Here is a 17,457-nt window from a genome sequence, read left to right on the forward strand (position 1 = left end):
AGCACACATCGCTTTTAAAAAGAGTCTTTTAAAGCCATTTGGGACTAAACAACATGCCACTAAAAAAACAGTGAGTCAGGCTTCCCTGATGGCACAGTGGTTGAGGGTCCGCCTGCCAATGCAGGGGACACGGGTTCATGACCCGGTCCGGGAGGATCCCACGTGCCGCGGAGTGGCTAGGACCGTGAGCCATGGCTGCTGAGCCTGCGCATCCGGAGCCTATGCTCTGCAATGGGAGAGGCCACAACAGTGAGAAGGCTACATACTGCAAAAAAAAAAAAAACAAAAGAAACAAAAAACCAGTGAGTCAATGAAGGAATCAAAGAGGAAATCAGAAAATACCTCAAGACAAATGAAAATGGAAACAACACTCCAAAATCTATGGAATACAGCAAAAGAAGTTTGAAGAGGGAAGTTTATAGCGATATAGGCCTTCCTCAAGAACAAGACAAATCTCAAATAAATAACCCAATCTACCACCTAAAGGAATTGGAAAAAGAAGAACAAGCAAAACCCAAAGTCAGCAGAAGGAAGAAAATCGTAAAGATAAGAGAGGAAATAAATAAAATGAAAATTTAATAAAACGATAGAAAAGATCAATGAAACCAAGAGCTGTTATTTTGAAAAGAGAAAAAAACTGATAAAGCCAAGATCACCAAGCAGAAAAGAGAGGACCCAAATAAATAAAATAAGAAATGAAAGGGACAAATAACAACCAATACCACAGAGATACAAAAATTATAATACTATGAACAGTTATAAGCCAACAAATTGGACAACCTAGAAGAAATGGACAAATTTCTAGAAACATACAACTTGCCAAAACTGAATCAAGAAGAAACAGATATTTGAACAGACCAATCGCTAGTACTGAAATTGAATTTGCATTAAAAAAAAATGCAAGCAAACAAAAATCTAGGACCAGACGGCTTCACAGGTGAATTCTACCAAACATATAAAAAAGAACTAATACCTATCCTTCTCAAACTATTCCAAAAAATTGAAGAAGATGGAACACTCCCAAGTTCATTCTGTGAGGCCACAATTACCCTAATATCAAAACCAGGAGAAGATACTAGAAAAAAATTACAGACCAATATCTTTAAGTATAGATGCAAAACTCCTCAACAAAATATTAGCAAACTGAATCCAACAGTATATAAAAAGGATCATATACCATAATTGAGTTGGATTTATTCCAGGGAGGCAGGATGGTTCAATATTTGCAAATCAGTGTGATTCACCACATTAACAAAAGGAAGGATAAAGATCACATGACCATCTCAACAGATGTAGAAAAAGCATTTGACAAAATTCAATATCCATTCATGATAAAAACTCATCAAAGTGGGTATAGAGGGAACATATCTCAACAAATAAAAGCCATTTATGACAAACCCACAGCTAACATCACACTCAGTGATGAAAAGCTGAAAACCTTCCCTCTAAATTCAGGAACAAGCAAGGATGCCCACTCTTTCCACGTCTATTTAACATAGTATTGGGAGTCCTGGCCACAGCAATCAGAAAAAATAAATTAATTTAAAAAATAATAAAAAGCATCCATATTGGAAGGGAAGAAGTAAAATTGTCACTATTTGTAGATGACATGATACTTTATATAGAAAACCCTAAAGTCTGCACCCAAAAACAATCAGAACTAATAAATGAATTTGGTAAAGTTTAAGGATACAAGATTAATATACAGAAATCTGTTGCTTTTCTATACACTAATAATGAACTATCAGAAAATTTAAAAAAAGCCACATTTAAAATTGCATCAAAAAGAATAGGAATAAATTTTTTTAAATTCAAACAGAAAGTCACAAAAATTATAATCATCCTCATCAGTTCACTCAGTCCCATGTCATTAATTTTTTTTCATCTTGATCTTTTGTTAGCACTTTTATGAATACATCAGTTTTCCATTAGAGTTCTGAAAATGCTTATTCATTCAGTTCAGCAGTGTAGTCAGTTACCAGAAACCTGTACTTGTCAGAGTCTTTTCCATGAATTCCTTGAAGATGAAATCCTTTTATAGGAACATTTTTGCAAAAGCACCAGAGTATACCCAGAACTGTCTGTAAATGACAAAAGACTTAAAAATGACCATGGTTAAAGATTTGATGAAAGTTCATAATAATACAATTAACAAGGAAATTTAGTTATTTCTGAGTTATACATTTTAAAGTAATAACTAGAATTATGACTTATAACATTATACCAGAACATACAAGATTTTTAGAAATTTCATGTAATGTCTGAAACATTTATATTAACATATTTCCATACAAATAACCCAAAGAAAGTTTAGTATTAGTTGTTTTTTGTTTGTTTGTTTGTTTATACTGCAGGTTCTTATTAGTCATCAATTTTATACACATCAGTGTATACATGTCAATCCCAATCACCCAATTCAGCACACCACCATCCCCACCCCACCATGGTTTTCCCCCCTTGGTGTCCATACATTTGTTCTCTACATCTGTGTCTCAACTTCTGCCCTGCAAACCGGTTCATCTGTACCATTTTTCTAGGTTCCATATACATGCATTAATACACGATATTTGTTTTTCTCTTTCTGACTTACTTCACTCTGTATGATAGTCTCTAGATCCATCCACATCTCAACAAATGACTCAATTTTGTTCCTTTTTATGGCTGAGTAATATTCCTTTGTATATATGTACTACATCTTTATCCATTCGTCTGTTGATGGGCATTTAGTTTGCTTCCATGACCTGGCTATTGTAAATAGTGCTGCAATGAACATTGGGGTGTACGTGTCTTTTTGAATTATGGTTTTCTCTGGGTATATGCCCAGTAGTGAGATTGATGGATCATATGGTAATTCTATTTTTAGTTTTTAAGGAACCTCTATACTGTTCTCCATAGTGGCTGTATCAATTTACATTCCCACCAGCAGTGCAAGAGGGTTCCCTTTTCTCCACACCCTCTCCGGCATTTGTTGTTTGTACATTTTCTGATGATGCCCATTCTAACTGGTGTGAGGTGATACCTCATTGTAGTTTTGATTTGCATTTTTCTAATAATTAGTGGTGTTGAGCAGCTTTTCATGTGTTTCTTGGCCATCTGTATGTCTTCTTTGGAGAAATGTCTATTTAGGTCTTCTGCCCATTTTTGGATTGGGTTGTTTGTTTCTTTAATATTGAGCTGCATGAGCTGTTTATATATTTTGGAGATTAATTCTTTGTTGATTCGTTTGCAAATATTTTCTCCCACTCTGAGGGTTGTCTTTTCGTCTTGTTTATGGTTTCCTTTGCTTTGCAAAAGCTTTGGAGTTTCATTAGATCCCATTTGTTTATTTTTGTTTTTATTTCCATTACCTTAAAAGGTGGATCAAAAAAGATCTTGCTGTGATTTATGTCAAAGAGTGTTCTTCCTATGTTTTCCTCTAAGAGTTTTATAGTGTCCAGTCTTACATTTAGGTCTCAAATCCATTTTGAGTTCATTTTTGTGTATGGTGTTAGGGAGTGTTCTAATTTCATTCTTTTACATGTAGCTGTCCAGTTTTCCCAGCACCACTTATTGAAGAGACTGTCTTTTCTCCATTGTATATCTTTGCCTCCTTTGTCATAGATTAGTTGACCATAGGTGCATGGGTTTATCTCTGGGCTTTCTATCTTGTTCCATTGATCTATGTTTCTGCTTTTGTGCCAGTACCATATTGCCTTGATTACTGTAGCTTTGTAGTATAGTCTGAAGTCAGGGAGTCTGATTCCTCCAGCTCTGTTTTTTTCCCTCAAGACTGCTTTGGCTATTCGGGGTCTTTTGTGTCTCCATACAAATTTTAAGATGATTTGCTCTAGCTCTGTAAAAAATGCCATAGGTAATTTGATAGGGATTGCATTGAATCTGTAGATTGCTTTGGGTAGTATAGTCATTTTCACAATATTTGTTCTTCCAATCCAAGAACATGGTATATCTCTCCATCTGTTGGTACCATCTTTAATTTCTTTCATCAGTGTCTTATAGTTTTCTGCATACAGGCCTTTTGTCTCCCTAGGTCGGTTTATTCCTAGGTATTTTATTCTTTTTGTTGCAGTGGTAAATGGGAGTGTAAAATAGGAATAAATTTAACAAAGGGGGTAAAATACCAGTACTCTGAAAACTATAAGACATTGATGAAGAAAATTGAAGGTGATACAAAACAATGGAAAGATATCCCATTCTTATGGATTAGAAGAATTAATGTTGTTAAAATGCCCATACAACCCAAAGAAATCTACAGATGTTATGCAATCCACATCAAAATACCCATAACATTTTTCACAGAACTAGAACAAATAATTCTAAAACTTATATGGAACCACAGTAGATCCTGAATAGCCAAACCAATCTTGAAAGAACAAAGCTGGAGGTATTATGCTTCCAAACTTCAGACTGTATTACAAAGCTACAGAAATCAATACAGCATGGTCCTGTACAAAATCAGACACAGAGATCAGTGGAACAGAATAGAGAGCCCAGAAATAAACTCACGCACCTATGGTCATTTAAACTATGACAAAGGAGGCAAGAATATACAATGGAGAAAAGACAGTGTCTTCAATAAGTGGTGCTGGGAAAACTGGACAGCTACATGTAAAAGAATGAAATAGAACATATTTGCAAATGATATGGCCAAGAAGGGGTTAACATCCAGACTATATAAATGGCTCGTGCAGCTCAGTATCAGGAAAGCAAACAATCAAAAAAAAAAACAAAAAAGAAAATGGGCAGAAGACTTGAATAGACATTTTTCCGAAGAAGGCATACAGGTGGCTGACAGTCTCATGAAAAGATGCTCAGCATTGCTAATTATTAGAGAAATACAAATCAAAACAACAATGAGATATCACCTCATACCTGTCAGAATGGCTATCATCCAAAAGTCTACCAATAGCAAATGTTGGCAAGGATGTAGAGAAAAGGGAACCCTCCTACACTGTTGGTGGGTGTGTAAATTGGTGCAGCCACTATGGAAAACAGTATGGAGGTTCCTTAAAAAACTAAAAATAGAGCTACCATATGATCCAGTAGTTCCACTCCTGGGCATATATCCAGAAAAGACAAAAACACTAGTTCAAAAAGATACATGTACCCCAGTATTCATAGCAGCATTATTTACAATAGCCAAGATATGGAAGCAACCTAAGCATCCATCAACAGATAAATGGATAAAGAATATGTGGTATATATATACAATCGAGTATCACTCAGCCATAAAGGAGTGAAATTCTGCCATTTGCAGCAGTGTGGATGTACCTAGAGAATATTATGCTTGTAAAATAAGTCAGACGGAGAGAGACAAGTACTGTATGATATGTGGAATCTAAAAAATAAAACAAATGAACATATATAACAGAACAGAGACAGACACAGATATAGAAACAAACTTGAATTGATAGTTACCAGTAGGGAGAGGGAAGGAGAGAGAGGCAAGATAGGGGTATGGGATTAAGAGACACAAACTGTTATGCATAAAATAGATAAGCAATTAGGTTATATTGTACAGCACAGGGAATTATAGCCATTATCTTGTAATAACTTTTAATGGAGCATAATCTGTAAAAACACTGAATTACTGTGCTGTCTACCTGAAACTAATATTGTAAATCAACTATACTTCAATAAAAAAATAAATCAGTAGGGAATTCCCTGGTGGTCCAGTGGTTAAGACTCTGCGCTTCCACTGCAGGGGGGCACAGGTTCCATCTCTGGCTGGGGAACTGGGATCCCACAGGCCACACGGTGGGACCAAATAAATTAATAGATAAAAATAAAAATAAAGCCATTTGGAGCTTTGACAACCTTTTATATGTGCAGCATGTGTGAGCTTATCTGAACTTGAACAAAAGGGTCAAAACAATTTAGTCAAAAACACTTCCACACACCAACTGCTATTGCAACATTGCTTTATCCGTTTATTTCTAATAAAGACAAACTGTCTTTATTTTTTTCAGTGTTCTTGCATGCCATCATAAAGTTTCCATATTTTATTTTCATAAACCAGGGCCTAGATTTTACAATTAAGAGAGGAATTTATTCTGTGAAACTGACTACCCACGATGTTTTAGAAGGAAGACTATATTCCCTAAGAAAGTTAAAAGATTGGATTATTTGTAAAAGGAATTTCTGCAGGAGATTTATAATGCACATCTATACTTGCTAGCTTGGATCACTGTCTTTAGAGCTTATGTGATTATAGGGAGATATGATAGGTTTAGAATCTTCCTAAAGGAAAAATTCTGGGTCAGAATTTTTCTCTCTTTTAAGGTAATTGGTGAGCAGACGTGATGAACCTGGGACTTTGACCTAATTAACACCCTGTCTAACCATTCCAGAAAACCAACCGATGAAAGTGCCTTCTGAGGCCAGTCAGGACATTTGGTTTATGAGAACACTGTACATAAGGGCCAAGGTTACTTCAGTGGGTCACTTTCATAAATTTTTCTCCTTTGAGGTCTTATAACTGCTGAAATCTGAAACTTCTTTTAAATTGTTACCAAAATTAAACTTAGTATGGAAAAACCTCTGGGGTTCTCAGTGGGGCTTATCTGTTGTCCAAAGTAGAATAGTCAGGTTGAAAAATCAGTAACTATTCACTTAAAGATGACTTTAGAAAAGTCAAGAAGTCAAGTGTACAGCTCTGTTTATGAAGTAGTCATTTTATAAAATCAGAAGTATGAAATGATTGTCAAATGATTTTTGACAATTTAAAAAATACTTCTTTAATGGAAGACTCTTCCAAGGTTAGATTACCTTAGCAGAAATCATGCTTGCTAGTGGTCCTTGAAAAACCCTGTTTTAAAATAAAATAGTAGCTGGCTGAATCAGAAGCTGTGGCCCATTCCTACTGTCTGACAGTTCCTCTTTGACCTAAACAAAGATTTGAGAAGATCTGTCCATGCATCTGCCCATGATTTTGGGAGGGGCAGTTTCAATGATGTGAAACATATGATCAAATTTTAGGAAAAAATAACGAACTAGAAGGAAAAAATCTCTATCTTGTATTTGTTGTTTATGAGAGATCTCTGTGCTTTTCTGGAAATCCATTGAAGATTTGTGCTAATAAATGGTAATTTCCTCTTCACAGCATGAATATCGTAAAAACTATGAAAAGTCAAAAACTATCTACACGGCACCTCTTGATATGCTCCAAGTGACTCAAGCTAAGAAATCTCAGGCAATTGCCAGTGATGTCGACTATAAGCACCTCTTACACAATTACAGCTACCCGCCGGACAGCATTCACATGGACCTTGCCAAGAAGGCTTATGCACTGCAGAGTGATGTGAGTAACCAGATTTTCTCTATTCCCTCTTTTTAAGGTAGAAACTGAAAAGGATTTCTAAGTTGAGTGATTTTTTGGCAATTCTCAGAAGTATCTGCATTGTCTTCTGTATGTAGCAAGTATGTAATGGGAAAATGATCCTTGGGATTCTATGAGAGCACACCCCTCAGAGTTAGAGAGGCCTGGGTCTGGCAAAAGCACCCCATCACAGTTTCCTTTTGGGAAAGTGATCAACCTTGCTGAGTTTAGAGTCCTCCTGCAAAATTGGAATAATACAAAAGAATTGTTTTCATTATTTAGATGCATTCAAAATACTCTTAGCATGGTGCTGGGCCCTGGTGAATTCTCAGTAAACATTCACTATTATCATCATCACCATTATCATAATTATCACATTCATCATTATCAATAATTTTTTGTATAGATTGCTATCTTGTCTGAAAATAGAATATATTATTTATAGCATTACTTTTTATAATAGCTGGGTTTTTTTCCTGCAGATCAAAACTTCTTTAGGCAAATTAATTTGTCTGAGCTATACAATTGAATACTTTATCCTAACAATTCTATTTTTTTAATGGTAAAATAGACATAACATAATATTTGCCATCTTTACCAGTTTTGATTGTACAGTTCAGCAGCAGTTACATTCCCATTGTTGTGCAACCAATCTCCAGAACTTTTTCGTCTTGCAAAAATGCATCTCTCTGCACATTAAACAGCTCCCCATTTCCTCTTCCCCTCAGTCCCTGTCAACCACCCTTCTACTTTCCGTCTCTGTGAGTTGGAACCACTCTAAAGACCTCGTATCAATGGAATTAATGCAATGCTTGTCCTTTTGTGCCTGGTTTATTTCACTTAGCATAATGTCCTCAAGGTTCATCCATGTTACAGCATGTGTCAGAATTTTCTTCCTTTTTGAGGCTGAATTCTATTCCATTCTATGTGTATACATTTGGGTTATCCATTCATCTGTCAGTGAACATTTGGGCCGCTTCCACCTTCTGGCTATTGTGACGAATGCCACAATGAACATGGATGTATGAATATCTTCAAGATCCTGCTTTCAATTCTTTCGAGTATATACCCAGAATTAGAATTTCTGGATGATTTGGTAGTTCTATTTTTAATTTTTTGAGGAATCGCTGTACTTTTTCCCATAGCAGCTGCACAATTTTACATTCTTATCACTAAAAATTCTATTTTATGCATTATTATCTTATTTGTTTCATTTTGTTATGTTTCTTCCTCCCAAATAGATCATAGGTTTTTCAAAGGCAGGAACCAATGGTTTCTTGATTTTTCATTCCAGTTAGAAGGCCCACACTAAAGAACAATCATCTGAATTTTATATCTAGAGTACATGTTTTAGGTATCACCTATAGCCAGACAACAGGAGTAGGTCATTATTTTAATAGCATCAAGTAACTGTCTCCCAGATAGGTCCAATTCCAAATGATAACTGCTCTCCATAAGCAAATTATTGAATACAACTATATTAAAGTGTGTTGTTAGCCAATGTAGAAACACTCCTAAGTTTACAATTACACATGAAGGGCAATATGTGTAAACACTTAATACAAATAACTACTATCAAGTCTTATCAGAAAATGAGTAAAATGATCCACCTTCAATATGGCCTTCAGTTATAATCTGACCATAGAAACATAATACATAATATGTTCTAGTGAGCAAACATCTCACGTTTGATGATCTAAATATAACAATTTCATTTATTCTTTGAAATACAGCTTTGATTTTAGCAGATTGGAATTATAATTCCACATACTTTGGAAATAAGGGTGAAGTAGAACATATGCCAACTAGAAAGAACAGTGCAAACCTAAGGGCTGTTAAAATCTCTCCCCAAGGAAATGTTTAAAATAACCTCAATGTATGGAATAAGGAAACTGGTCAGAAAACTTAAAAGCATTATTTTGGGGAAAATGTTAATGATTTTACGAAGAAGGATGATGCTGAGAAAAGAAATGTAATCTTTCTCTTGGTGTTTTAGGTCCAATACAAAGCTGACTACAATAGCTGGATGAAAGGTTGCGGCTGGGTACCTTTTGGGTCCTTAGAAATAGAAAAGGCAAAGCGAGCTTCAGACATTCTGAATGAGGTAAAGCCATCATATCTCTGTGTGTCACAGAGATAGATTTGTGAATGTGACATGGTAAAACTTCCCAAACCATGGGAAATGCCTCCTTTACCACTTCATTTTCTAGTATTGTTGCTGAGGAAAAAAACCCCAACTTATCATGTGCATGAATTATCTCGGTAGATAATCATACCTCTTCACATCACCAAAGTCGTTTACGTTAACCACTCATGACAGAAATATTTTTAACAGCTTTATCGAGGTATAGTTTGCATACCACAAAAATTCACATATTTTAAGTGTACCCCTTGACAAGTTTTAATAAATCCATATAGCTGCATAGCCATCCCCACAATTGAATTTTTTTTAACTGGTAAATGCATCTTTATTTTTCAGAAGCAAGATAGAAAATGAGTAGTATATTATGAAATACACAATATAGGAGTGAAATCATCATGGTCTAGGGAGGTTGGACTGCAAGCTCTGTTAGGTCGTTGGATGCAGTTGGTATCAAGAGGTTAGGTCAAGGTTGCTTCAACTTTGGCCTTGGGTTTCATGAGATCCCCCTACTAGTTAGGAATGGTTTTAGCAGCAAGAAAAAGAGAATACTTGAAGTTATGGAGGCTACTCAAGTACTTTGTCTTCAAAATAGTCAGGAGGGGGTTGGCTGCTGGCGTAGATTCAGGGGCTCAGTGATATCAGACCCACAATTGAATTTTTTTTTTTTTTTTTTTTTTTGCGGTACGCGGGCCTCTCACTGTTGTGGCCTCTCCCGTTGCGAAGCACAGGCTCCAGACGCGCAGGCTCAGCAGCCATGGCTCACGGGCCCGGCCATGGCTCACGGGCCCAGCCGCTCTGTGGCATGTGGGATCTTCCCAGACCGGGGCACGAACCCGTGTCCCCTGCATCGGCAGGCAGACTCTCAACCACTGTGCCACCAGGGAAGCCCCACAATTGAATTTTAAGATGCTGCTAGCACCCCAAAAAGTTCCCACTCCCATTTTCAACCCCAGACAACCACCGATCTGCTTTCTGCCTCGATAATTTTGCCTTTTCTAGAAATTTCTTTTGTATCAGTATCAGACATATGTCTCAATGTTTTTGAGGTTCGTCCATATCTCTACATGTGTCTGTAATATTTTCCTTTTTATTAGTGAGAGTAGTATTCCTTTGCACGGCTATATCACACTTTGATTGTCCAGTTAGTGGGCATGTGGACTTTTTCCAATATTTGGCAATTGTGAATTATGCATATAATGATTATTATAGAAATTTTCTTTGAAGTATTATTTTACCTTGTGCTATATTCTTGATGACTTTGAAGTAGTATATATGTTGTTATTCAGTCTAAGAAGAAACAAAGATGATCTTGGGGCTCTTAAAGCAGTCCCTTCTCTGACAGCAATTGAACATTCCCCCTGCTGTCAGGTGAATCCGTCATCCAGGAAGTTAGACCACATAAAGAAGGGTCAGAGGTGCTAAGTGAGGGTTGTCTTCCACACCCAAGTTTTTGTTGTTCTTATTGTTTTGTACGTCTGTTTGTTTTTTGGTGAAAACCACTTTATCTACTCGAGATCTTTCAGAAAAAATTCTGGGTTAGTGGTTTTCAGAAGTCTGAAGTTGAAAGAGGGATGCTACTATATACACAAAAGTGGGATGTATAGTATGAAAAAATGAAAAGAACTAGGAGAAAAATATAGGAATAAGGGTAGCTAGATGTTGCCAGCTCCCAATTGAGACATCTTCCCCATGGCCCCTCTCCTGTGTCTCCTCAGCACTTCAGTGATAACTTATGTACTAACCACATTAAGGCTTGCAAAGCAAAAGTCCTCCTTTTCTTATTAGTAATCCATAGCTATTGCCCTAGTTCCTCAATTCCTCCTCCCTCAACTGGAAAACTTCAGTTGCTGATGGAGTGACAAGGAAAATGACATTCCTGGGAGCTTGTTTAGTGTCATGTAAAGATACTCCAAAGATACTCCATACTCTTGCATGCTTTCCTGTTAATCCTTTAGAAAACTTTGTGATGTTTCGAGATTCTGCTGAGCTTTCACAGTGCCTTCTTTCACATCATAAGCAAGAAATTAAGAGAATAAAGTCATTCCTGAAAGTTGTATTGGTCTGTACTGCCCCAAACAATCCAAAATTAAAACAATTTCTTTAAATGTTGGTTTTTGTATTGTATTCATTTTTTCACCCAAGCCAGCAAAGAATCAAATATTTTTACATTTTAAAATCAGGAAAATTTCTTGTCCCTCCAAAATAAATTTAAAGTATTTTAATTTATTAGCCTTTGGTGAAAGTATTATTATCTTTCTCTTTTTAATTTGTCAAACAGAAAAAATATCGCCAACATCCAGATACTCTCAAGTTTACTTCGATTGAAGATGCTCCAATTATAGTACAGTCTAAGATTAACCAGGCCCAGAGGAGTGATGTAAGTGTTAATTCTCTCTGTATTTAAATGTTAACTAATACAAATACATTTGTATTCTAAATGTAATGATCACCTCTACTTATTAGGCAATCTAAAGAGACTCAGTTATATAAGCAACTGTATAATTCCCCAGGTTTTCATTAAAAAAGCACACCTAATTCATATCTTTAGAGGATTATACATATTTCAGTGATTGGACATTGCTCTCGAAGGAAAAGGTAAGAGGGGCTTCTCTTGATAACCAGAAACACAAGCCTATTTCTAGGAAAGATCAGGAAGGTGATTATAGATACTACATCATATGAAAGTGTTATATTTAAAGTCAGAGGTAAGACAAAAATCATGCTTAGTAAAAACTACCCCTAAATCCCTTTAGTCACCCACTGCCCACAAAATATAACATAGATAGTTGGTAAATCCCACCCTATTAACTTTTCCTATGCTCAGGAAAGTGTCTACAGGTTAACTTTGTCTTTGGGTCACTTTCCTGAGCTCTTAGGTAGGTCCCCCTACCTTAGTCTGGAGGTTCTTAGCACATACCAAGGGACTTTTGCCAAGGCTAACAGGCACTAAGATCAGACCCTGTGCAATTGCATAGGAGATCTTAAATGCCTACAAATATTTTCCGGGGAATGTGGGGAAGGCACAGAGAGTGTCTTTCATTAAAAAAACTCCTCTGTGCAATGTGATCTGCTCCAAAATTATTCTCTTGTGCCATTAAACACTTTCCCCTACTTTGTTTGTTTATGCATTTTTTTCTCTTCCAGATTGCCTACAAAGTCAAAGGGGAGGAAATTATTCACAAGTACAGTCTGCCGGCGGACGTGCCCCAGTTCATTCAGGCTAAAGTCAACGCCTACAATATCAGTGAGGTGTGCATGTGGGCTCAGCCGCTCACTGAGGGTTAAGCCTTTTCTACACGTGGTCTGAGTTATCTTCAAATGACATTTTTCTTTCAGAATATGTACAAAGCAGACTTGAAAGACCTGAGCAAGAAGGGATACGACCTGAGAAACGATGCGATCCCCATCAAAGCTGCCAAAGTTGCCAGGCAGGCAGCAAGTGACGTAAGTCCAGCTGGTGGTTACCTGTGTGTAACCAGAAAATGGGGGCAGGTGGGCTTCTTATCCAAGTCTCCACGTCTGCTGTCCCTGACTGGAAGCAAGCCAGGCTGAAACTATTTAGAGAAGAAGTTCCCTAAACAGATCTGAATTTTCTTGGGGGTAAGGATTTGTAAAACCTTAACCAATCTGTTCTAATCAAGCCCCCTAATTTAAAATTCTCATCTATATTTCTGCACAAATTCACATTATTTCTCTTATAGAAATAAAGAAGTTACCTGCTATTTACATCATAATAACCTCCTGATGGTAAACCTTTATCTCAAAACTTGCTTAATTTCTATGAATTCCCTCTTTGCCTTACCTCTCTTTTCATTTCATTGCTTCTACAGACTGATGAATGGGCTTCAAGTGTCAGAGCCCCTAAGAGTCAGTCATTAGGTTGCATTAAAGTGAAGACTTTTGTTTCTTTTCCTATCTTACTTCAACTCAGATGTCAACTGAAGTCACTTTGCTCTTTGAGATTTAAATAAAATGGACTCAAGCCCCCTCCTGCTGTCCTGCAGGAAGTGGGATTCCCTCCCCATGATTGCTGCATTCTCTGAGGTTTTTGCTTTTCTGATCACCTCTGGCTCCTGGTTTGCACATGATGGTTTTGCTCTGGCTCACCTGGGCTCTCCTCCCCTAGATTTATTCTCTTTCTGCTCTGCATGATCCAGAGATGGAACTCAGCCCCTTCTTTTTGGTTTCCCTCCAAATCCCAAGTACAACTTTAATGATTATTTGAAACGGAGTTGTCACTGCAGCAATGTAAATACCTTAAGGCTGAATAATGAATGTCCATGTCCTAAAAGCCCTGCTCCAGAATTTCTCACTGATCCCCTTTCTATGTGGGTGATCTCCTCCAGCCACCCCACCCCAGCATACACATAAACCTTTCCTCACATCTCTGCTACTCCGTTTCCTGGGGTTCTTCCCAAGTCTCCTCAAGGACACTTAATTCTCCCCACTTTATTATTTGGAACCAATTAGTGTTACACACTACTGGTTCTGGGTCTCCCTTTGAATATCCAAAGATTCATTAAAATTGTACTATTACTACTACTAGTATAACTCTATTATTAAAATAGCCAGCTATTTGGCTTTAGAAGCACAGTATAATTGGTAGAGTTTGTGAAATATTTATCTTTTCATTTGTCTCTATCACTAAGTGGAACAGAACTTATTTTACTTTGTCACTGATGTAAATTATAGTAACATCCCCCAGCCTCCCTTGGGTGGCAGAAGCAACCACAGACAACCAAATGGGCTCTAAATAACATTTTAATTTTAACAGGCTACATTTCATATATATACAAGCAAATATCAAATTGTTTCGTTATTGAAATAATTTCTGGGAAGCTCAGTTGCTCAAATCATGGTCTCATTGTTCAGTAAAACCTTCATAACTACATTAAAAAATATGCCCACCTTTGTTTCCAACAGGTTCACTACAAAAAAGATTACGAAAAAGCCAAAGGGAAAATGGTTGGCTTCCAGAGTCTCCAAGATGATCCTAAACTGGTTCATTATATGAATGTGGCCAAGATACAATCGGACCGGGAGTATAAAAAAGACTATGAGAAGACAAAGACCAAATACAACACACCCCATGATATGTTCAACGTTGTGGCAGCTAAGAAAGCTCAGGATGTTGCCAGCAATGTCAACTATAAGCATTTGCTTCATCACTACACCTACCTGCCTGATGCCATGGACCTGGAACTGTCGAAAAACATGATGCACATACAGAGCAATGTAAGTGACATTTACTCCACAAGACAGTCCCCCTCTAAGGAGGGAGCCTGCGTGAGAGAACCCACTGCCTGGGGCACTCACTTCTCTCTTCTCTCTTTGGTGTAGAACGTCTATAAGGAAGACTACAACACCTGGATGAAAGGCATAGGCTGGATACCTATTGGCAGTCTGGAGGTAGAAAATGTTAAAAAGGCAGGTAATGCCCTGAATGAAAAGAAGTACAGGCAACATCCAGACACCCTCAAATTTACCAGCATCGTGGACTCCCCAGTTATGGTCCAGGCAAAACAGAACACAAAGCAAGTCAGTGATGTGAGTACAACAAAACAGAGGGTGCAAAAGGATGGAGGGAGGCTTCAAAAGATGAGCTCATCATTTTTATTCTCTGAGCCTGATATCTTTTCCTTTTAAAATTATTATTTTATTTCATTTAAAAATAATAATTACAATTATTTTTAGTTTGGGCACTAACATTTTCTTTTTTTTTTTTTTATATCTTGCTTTTTACCTTCCTTTTAAAAATGTCTTCCTTTTTAACTGCCTATAAATACTGTGTTATTGGATAAAGTATTTGAGAAAGTGCAAAAAGTTCTACCCTAGAACGACACACACACAAACAAACCTTAAGCTTAAATCCCATACACGTTATTGTGGCAAATGCATCATATTCAATTCTATATTAAGTTGTTCATATTTGCTTTTCATATATAAAATATTAGTACAGGGAAATAATACACATGAGTAGATGATTTCTCTCCTCAGAATTCATCATATACAATTATTATAGATACTTTTCTTTATTTATGTCATGGAGGAGATTAGTGTATTGTTTGCCTGCCTGTCCATGAGGAATGTATATGCTCTGGCTAAAGACAGCTCTCAAGGAAAAGTTGTATGAAAGAGCTAAAGGGACATCAAAAAACATTCATTCATTAATTCATTGAATGAGTGTTTTTGAACACCTTCCATGTGCCAGGCACTATATTATGTGCTGATGGTATAAAGATGAAACAGACGAGGATGAATGGGATACAGGACAAGAGTATAAGACAAAGGCATGGATAGAAACAGCATCATCATATGGAGAGACGAATGCTACAGGAGAGGCATGTGCTAAGTAAGTATAAGGGTAGAGGGTAACGGCCTGCCAGAGCTTCCCTGGCAAATAAGGGAAGGCTGCATTACTGGCAAAAGGAAAAACATAATGACAGTCAAAAAGTAATGAATGGAAGGACAGTGAAGGATGAAGGATTTAGGATTGTAATCCTTCAAGACCTGATTATTGAGGGTCTTGAATGTTAATTTATACTCTGGACATTATGGGGTAGGTAACAGGAAGTACTGAAGATTTTTAATCCATGGAGTTGCATTATCAGGTCTGTGTCTTAAAAGATAATTGGCAAAAAAATGCAGAGAATATATTGGAAAGGGGAGAGATTGAAGGCAAGGAGGTGAATTAGAAAGCTGCTACAGAAATTCAACAGAAACCTTATTTGGACCTAACTCAGGCAATAGCAGTGGGAAAGGAGATGTTTAGAAGGTAAAATTAACGAGATTCTCTGAATGCTTAGATGTGGTTTCTAAAGGCAGTGAGGAAGTGAAGATAGCTCTTGGATTCCTAAAAGAAATTATTTAGTATTTGGAGATTCATTTAGATATCAGCCATTTCAGATTTTACTTGTGATACGTGCATACCAGTTTACATATGGTATTCCACACAGACATGCCTGGGAAATGGAGGTATAGATGATAAATGACAATCAAGAGATTAAAAATCTACTTGGGATTCTGATTGTGTTTTAGTTTTAGAAACTGAGCAATTTCTTTCTTTTTCATTACCAAGAGGAGGATACAGTATGGTTTCTACCCCATGCACTTTGGTGTCTTTCAGACATCTTTAAAATGGCAAAATAGGGTAAATGTGAAGTGGTAAACCTCTTGCGTAGGCTGGATTTACATATAATCACCTTTATATCATGAGGAAATTATTATGTGCTTTTACTGATACAATTATAATTGGAAAGTTTTTAGGGGAATTGAAAGACTCATTCTAACTACCTCTTTCTCTCTAAGAATAAAAAACCAAAAAATAAAAATAAAACCAAGACTTTAAGAACTATTAATTCCACTAGCAAAAATGACGTTTTCTGGCTTTAGTGAATTCTGTTATCCATTTTAGGGTTTCACATTTGAACTCAGTTTTTATTCATCTCTGGCAAGCAAAGATTTCTATTTTCTTAGGATTTTTTTCTCTCTATTTTAATACAGAGTTTTTGGGTCTTCCTTAATGAGATTCTTGAGTTTCTTAAAATAGGAAGATGGCTTTGATAATTTTTTTTTTTTTTTGCCGTACGCGGGCCTCTCACTGTTGTGGCCTCTCCCGTTGCGGAGCACAGGCTCCGGACGTGCAGGCTCAGCGGCCATGGCTCACTCCGCAGCATGTGGGATCTTCCCGGATCGGGGCACGAACCCGCGTCCCCTGCATCGGCAGGCGGACTCTCAACCACTGCGCCACCAGGGAAGCCCGGCTTTGATAATTTTAAGTAATAGAAATTGTGGGGGATTATGCTAGGAATAACTTCTTTAAGCGTGTAATTAATGTATTTTCCTTTTTGTACCATCCATAATGCATTTTTCTTTTAACATCTTCATTGGAGTATAATTGCTTTACAATGGTGTGTTAGTTCCTGCTTTACAACAAAATGAATCAGTTATATATATACATATGTTCCCATATCTCTTCCCGCTTGCATCTCCCTCCCTC

General features: G+C 37.0%; 1 protein-coding gene across 1 annotated transcript in view; it reads left to right on the forward strand.

Moving 5' to 3' along the window:
* Positions 1–17,457, forward strand: part of NEB (nebulin) — a 274,540-nt gene that overhangs the window by 79,423 nt on the left and 177,660 nt on the right. Inside the window, exons 24-30 of the mRNA XM_089916822.1 lie at positions 7,100–7,297; positions 9,312–9,419; positions 11,737–11,835; positions 12,603–12,707; positions 12,795–12,902; positions 14,382–14,693; positions 14,799–15,005. Coding sequence (XP_089772948.1) covers positions 7,100–7,297; positions 9,312–9,419; positions 11,737–11,835; positions 12,603–12,707; positions 12,795–12,902; positions 14,382–14,693; positions 14,799–15,005 — 1,137 coding nt within the window. The remainder of the gene's footprint in view (positions 1–7,099; positions 7,298–9,311; positions 9,420–11,736; positions 11,836–12,602; positions 12,708–12,794; positions 12,903–14,381; positions 14,694–14,798; positions 15,006–17,457) is intronic.

This window comes from Delphinapterus leucas, chromosome 8 (genome assembly GCF_059928025.1).
Source record: "Delphinapterus leucas isolate spDelLeu-1000000601 "Yukka" chromosome 8, BTC_Dleu_Yukka2, whole genome shotgun sequence".
In the NCBI taxonomy this organism is placed as follows: Eukaryota; Metazoa; Chordata; class Mammalia; order Artiodactyla; family Monodontidae; genus Delphinapterus; species Delphinapterus leucas.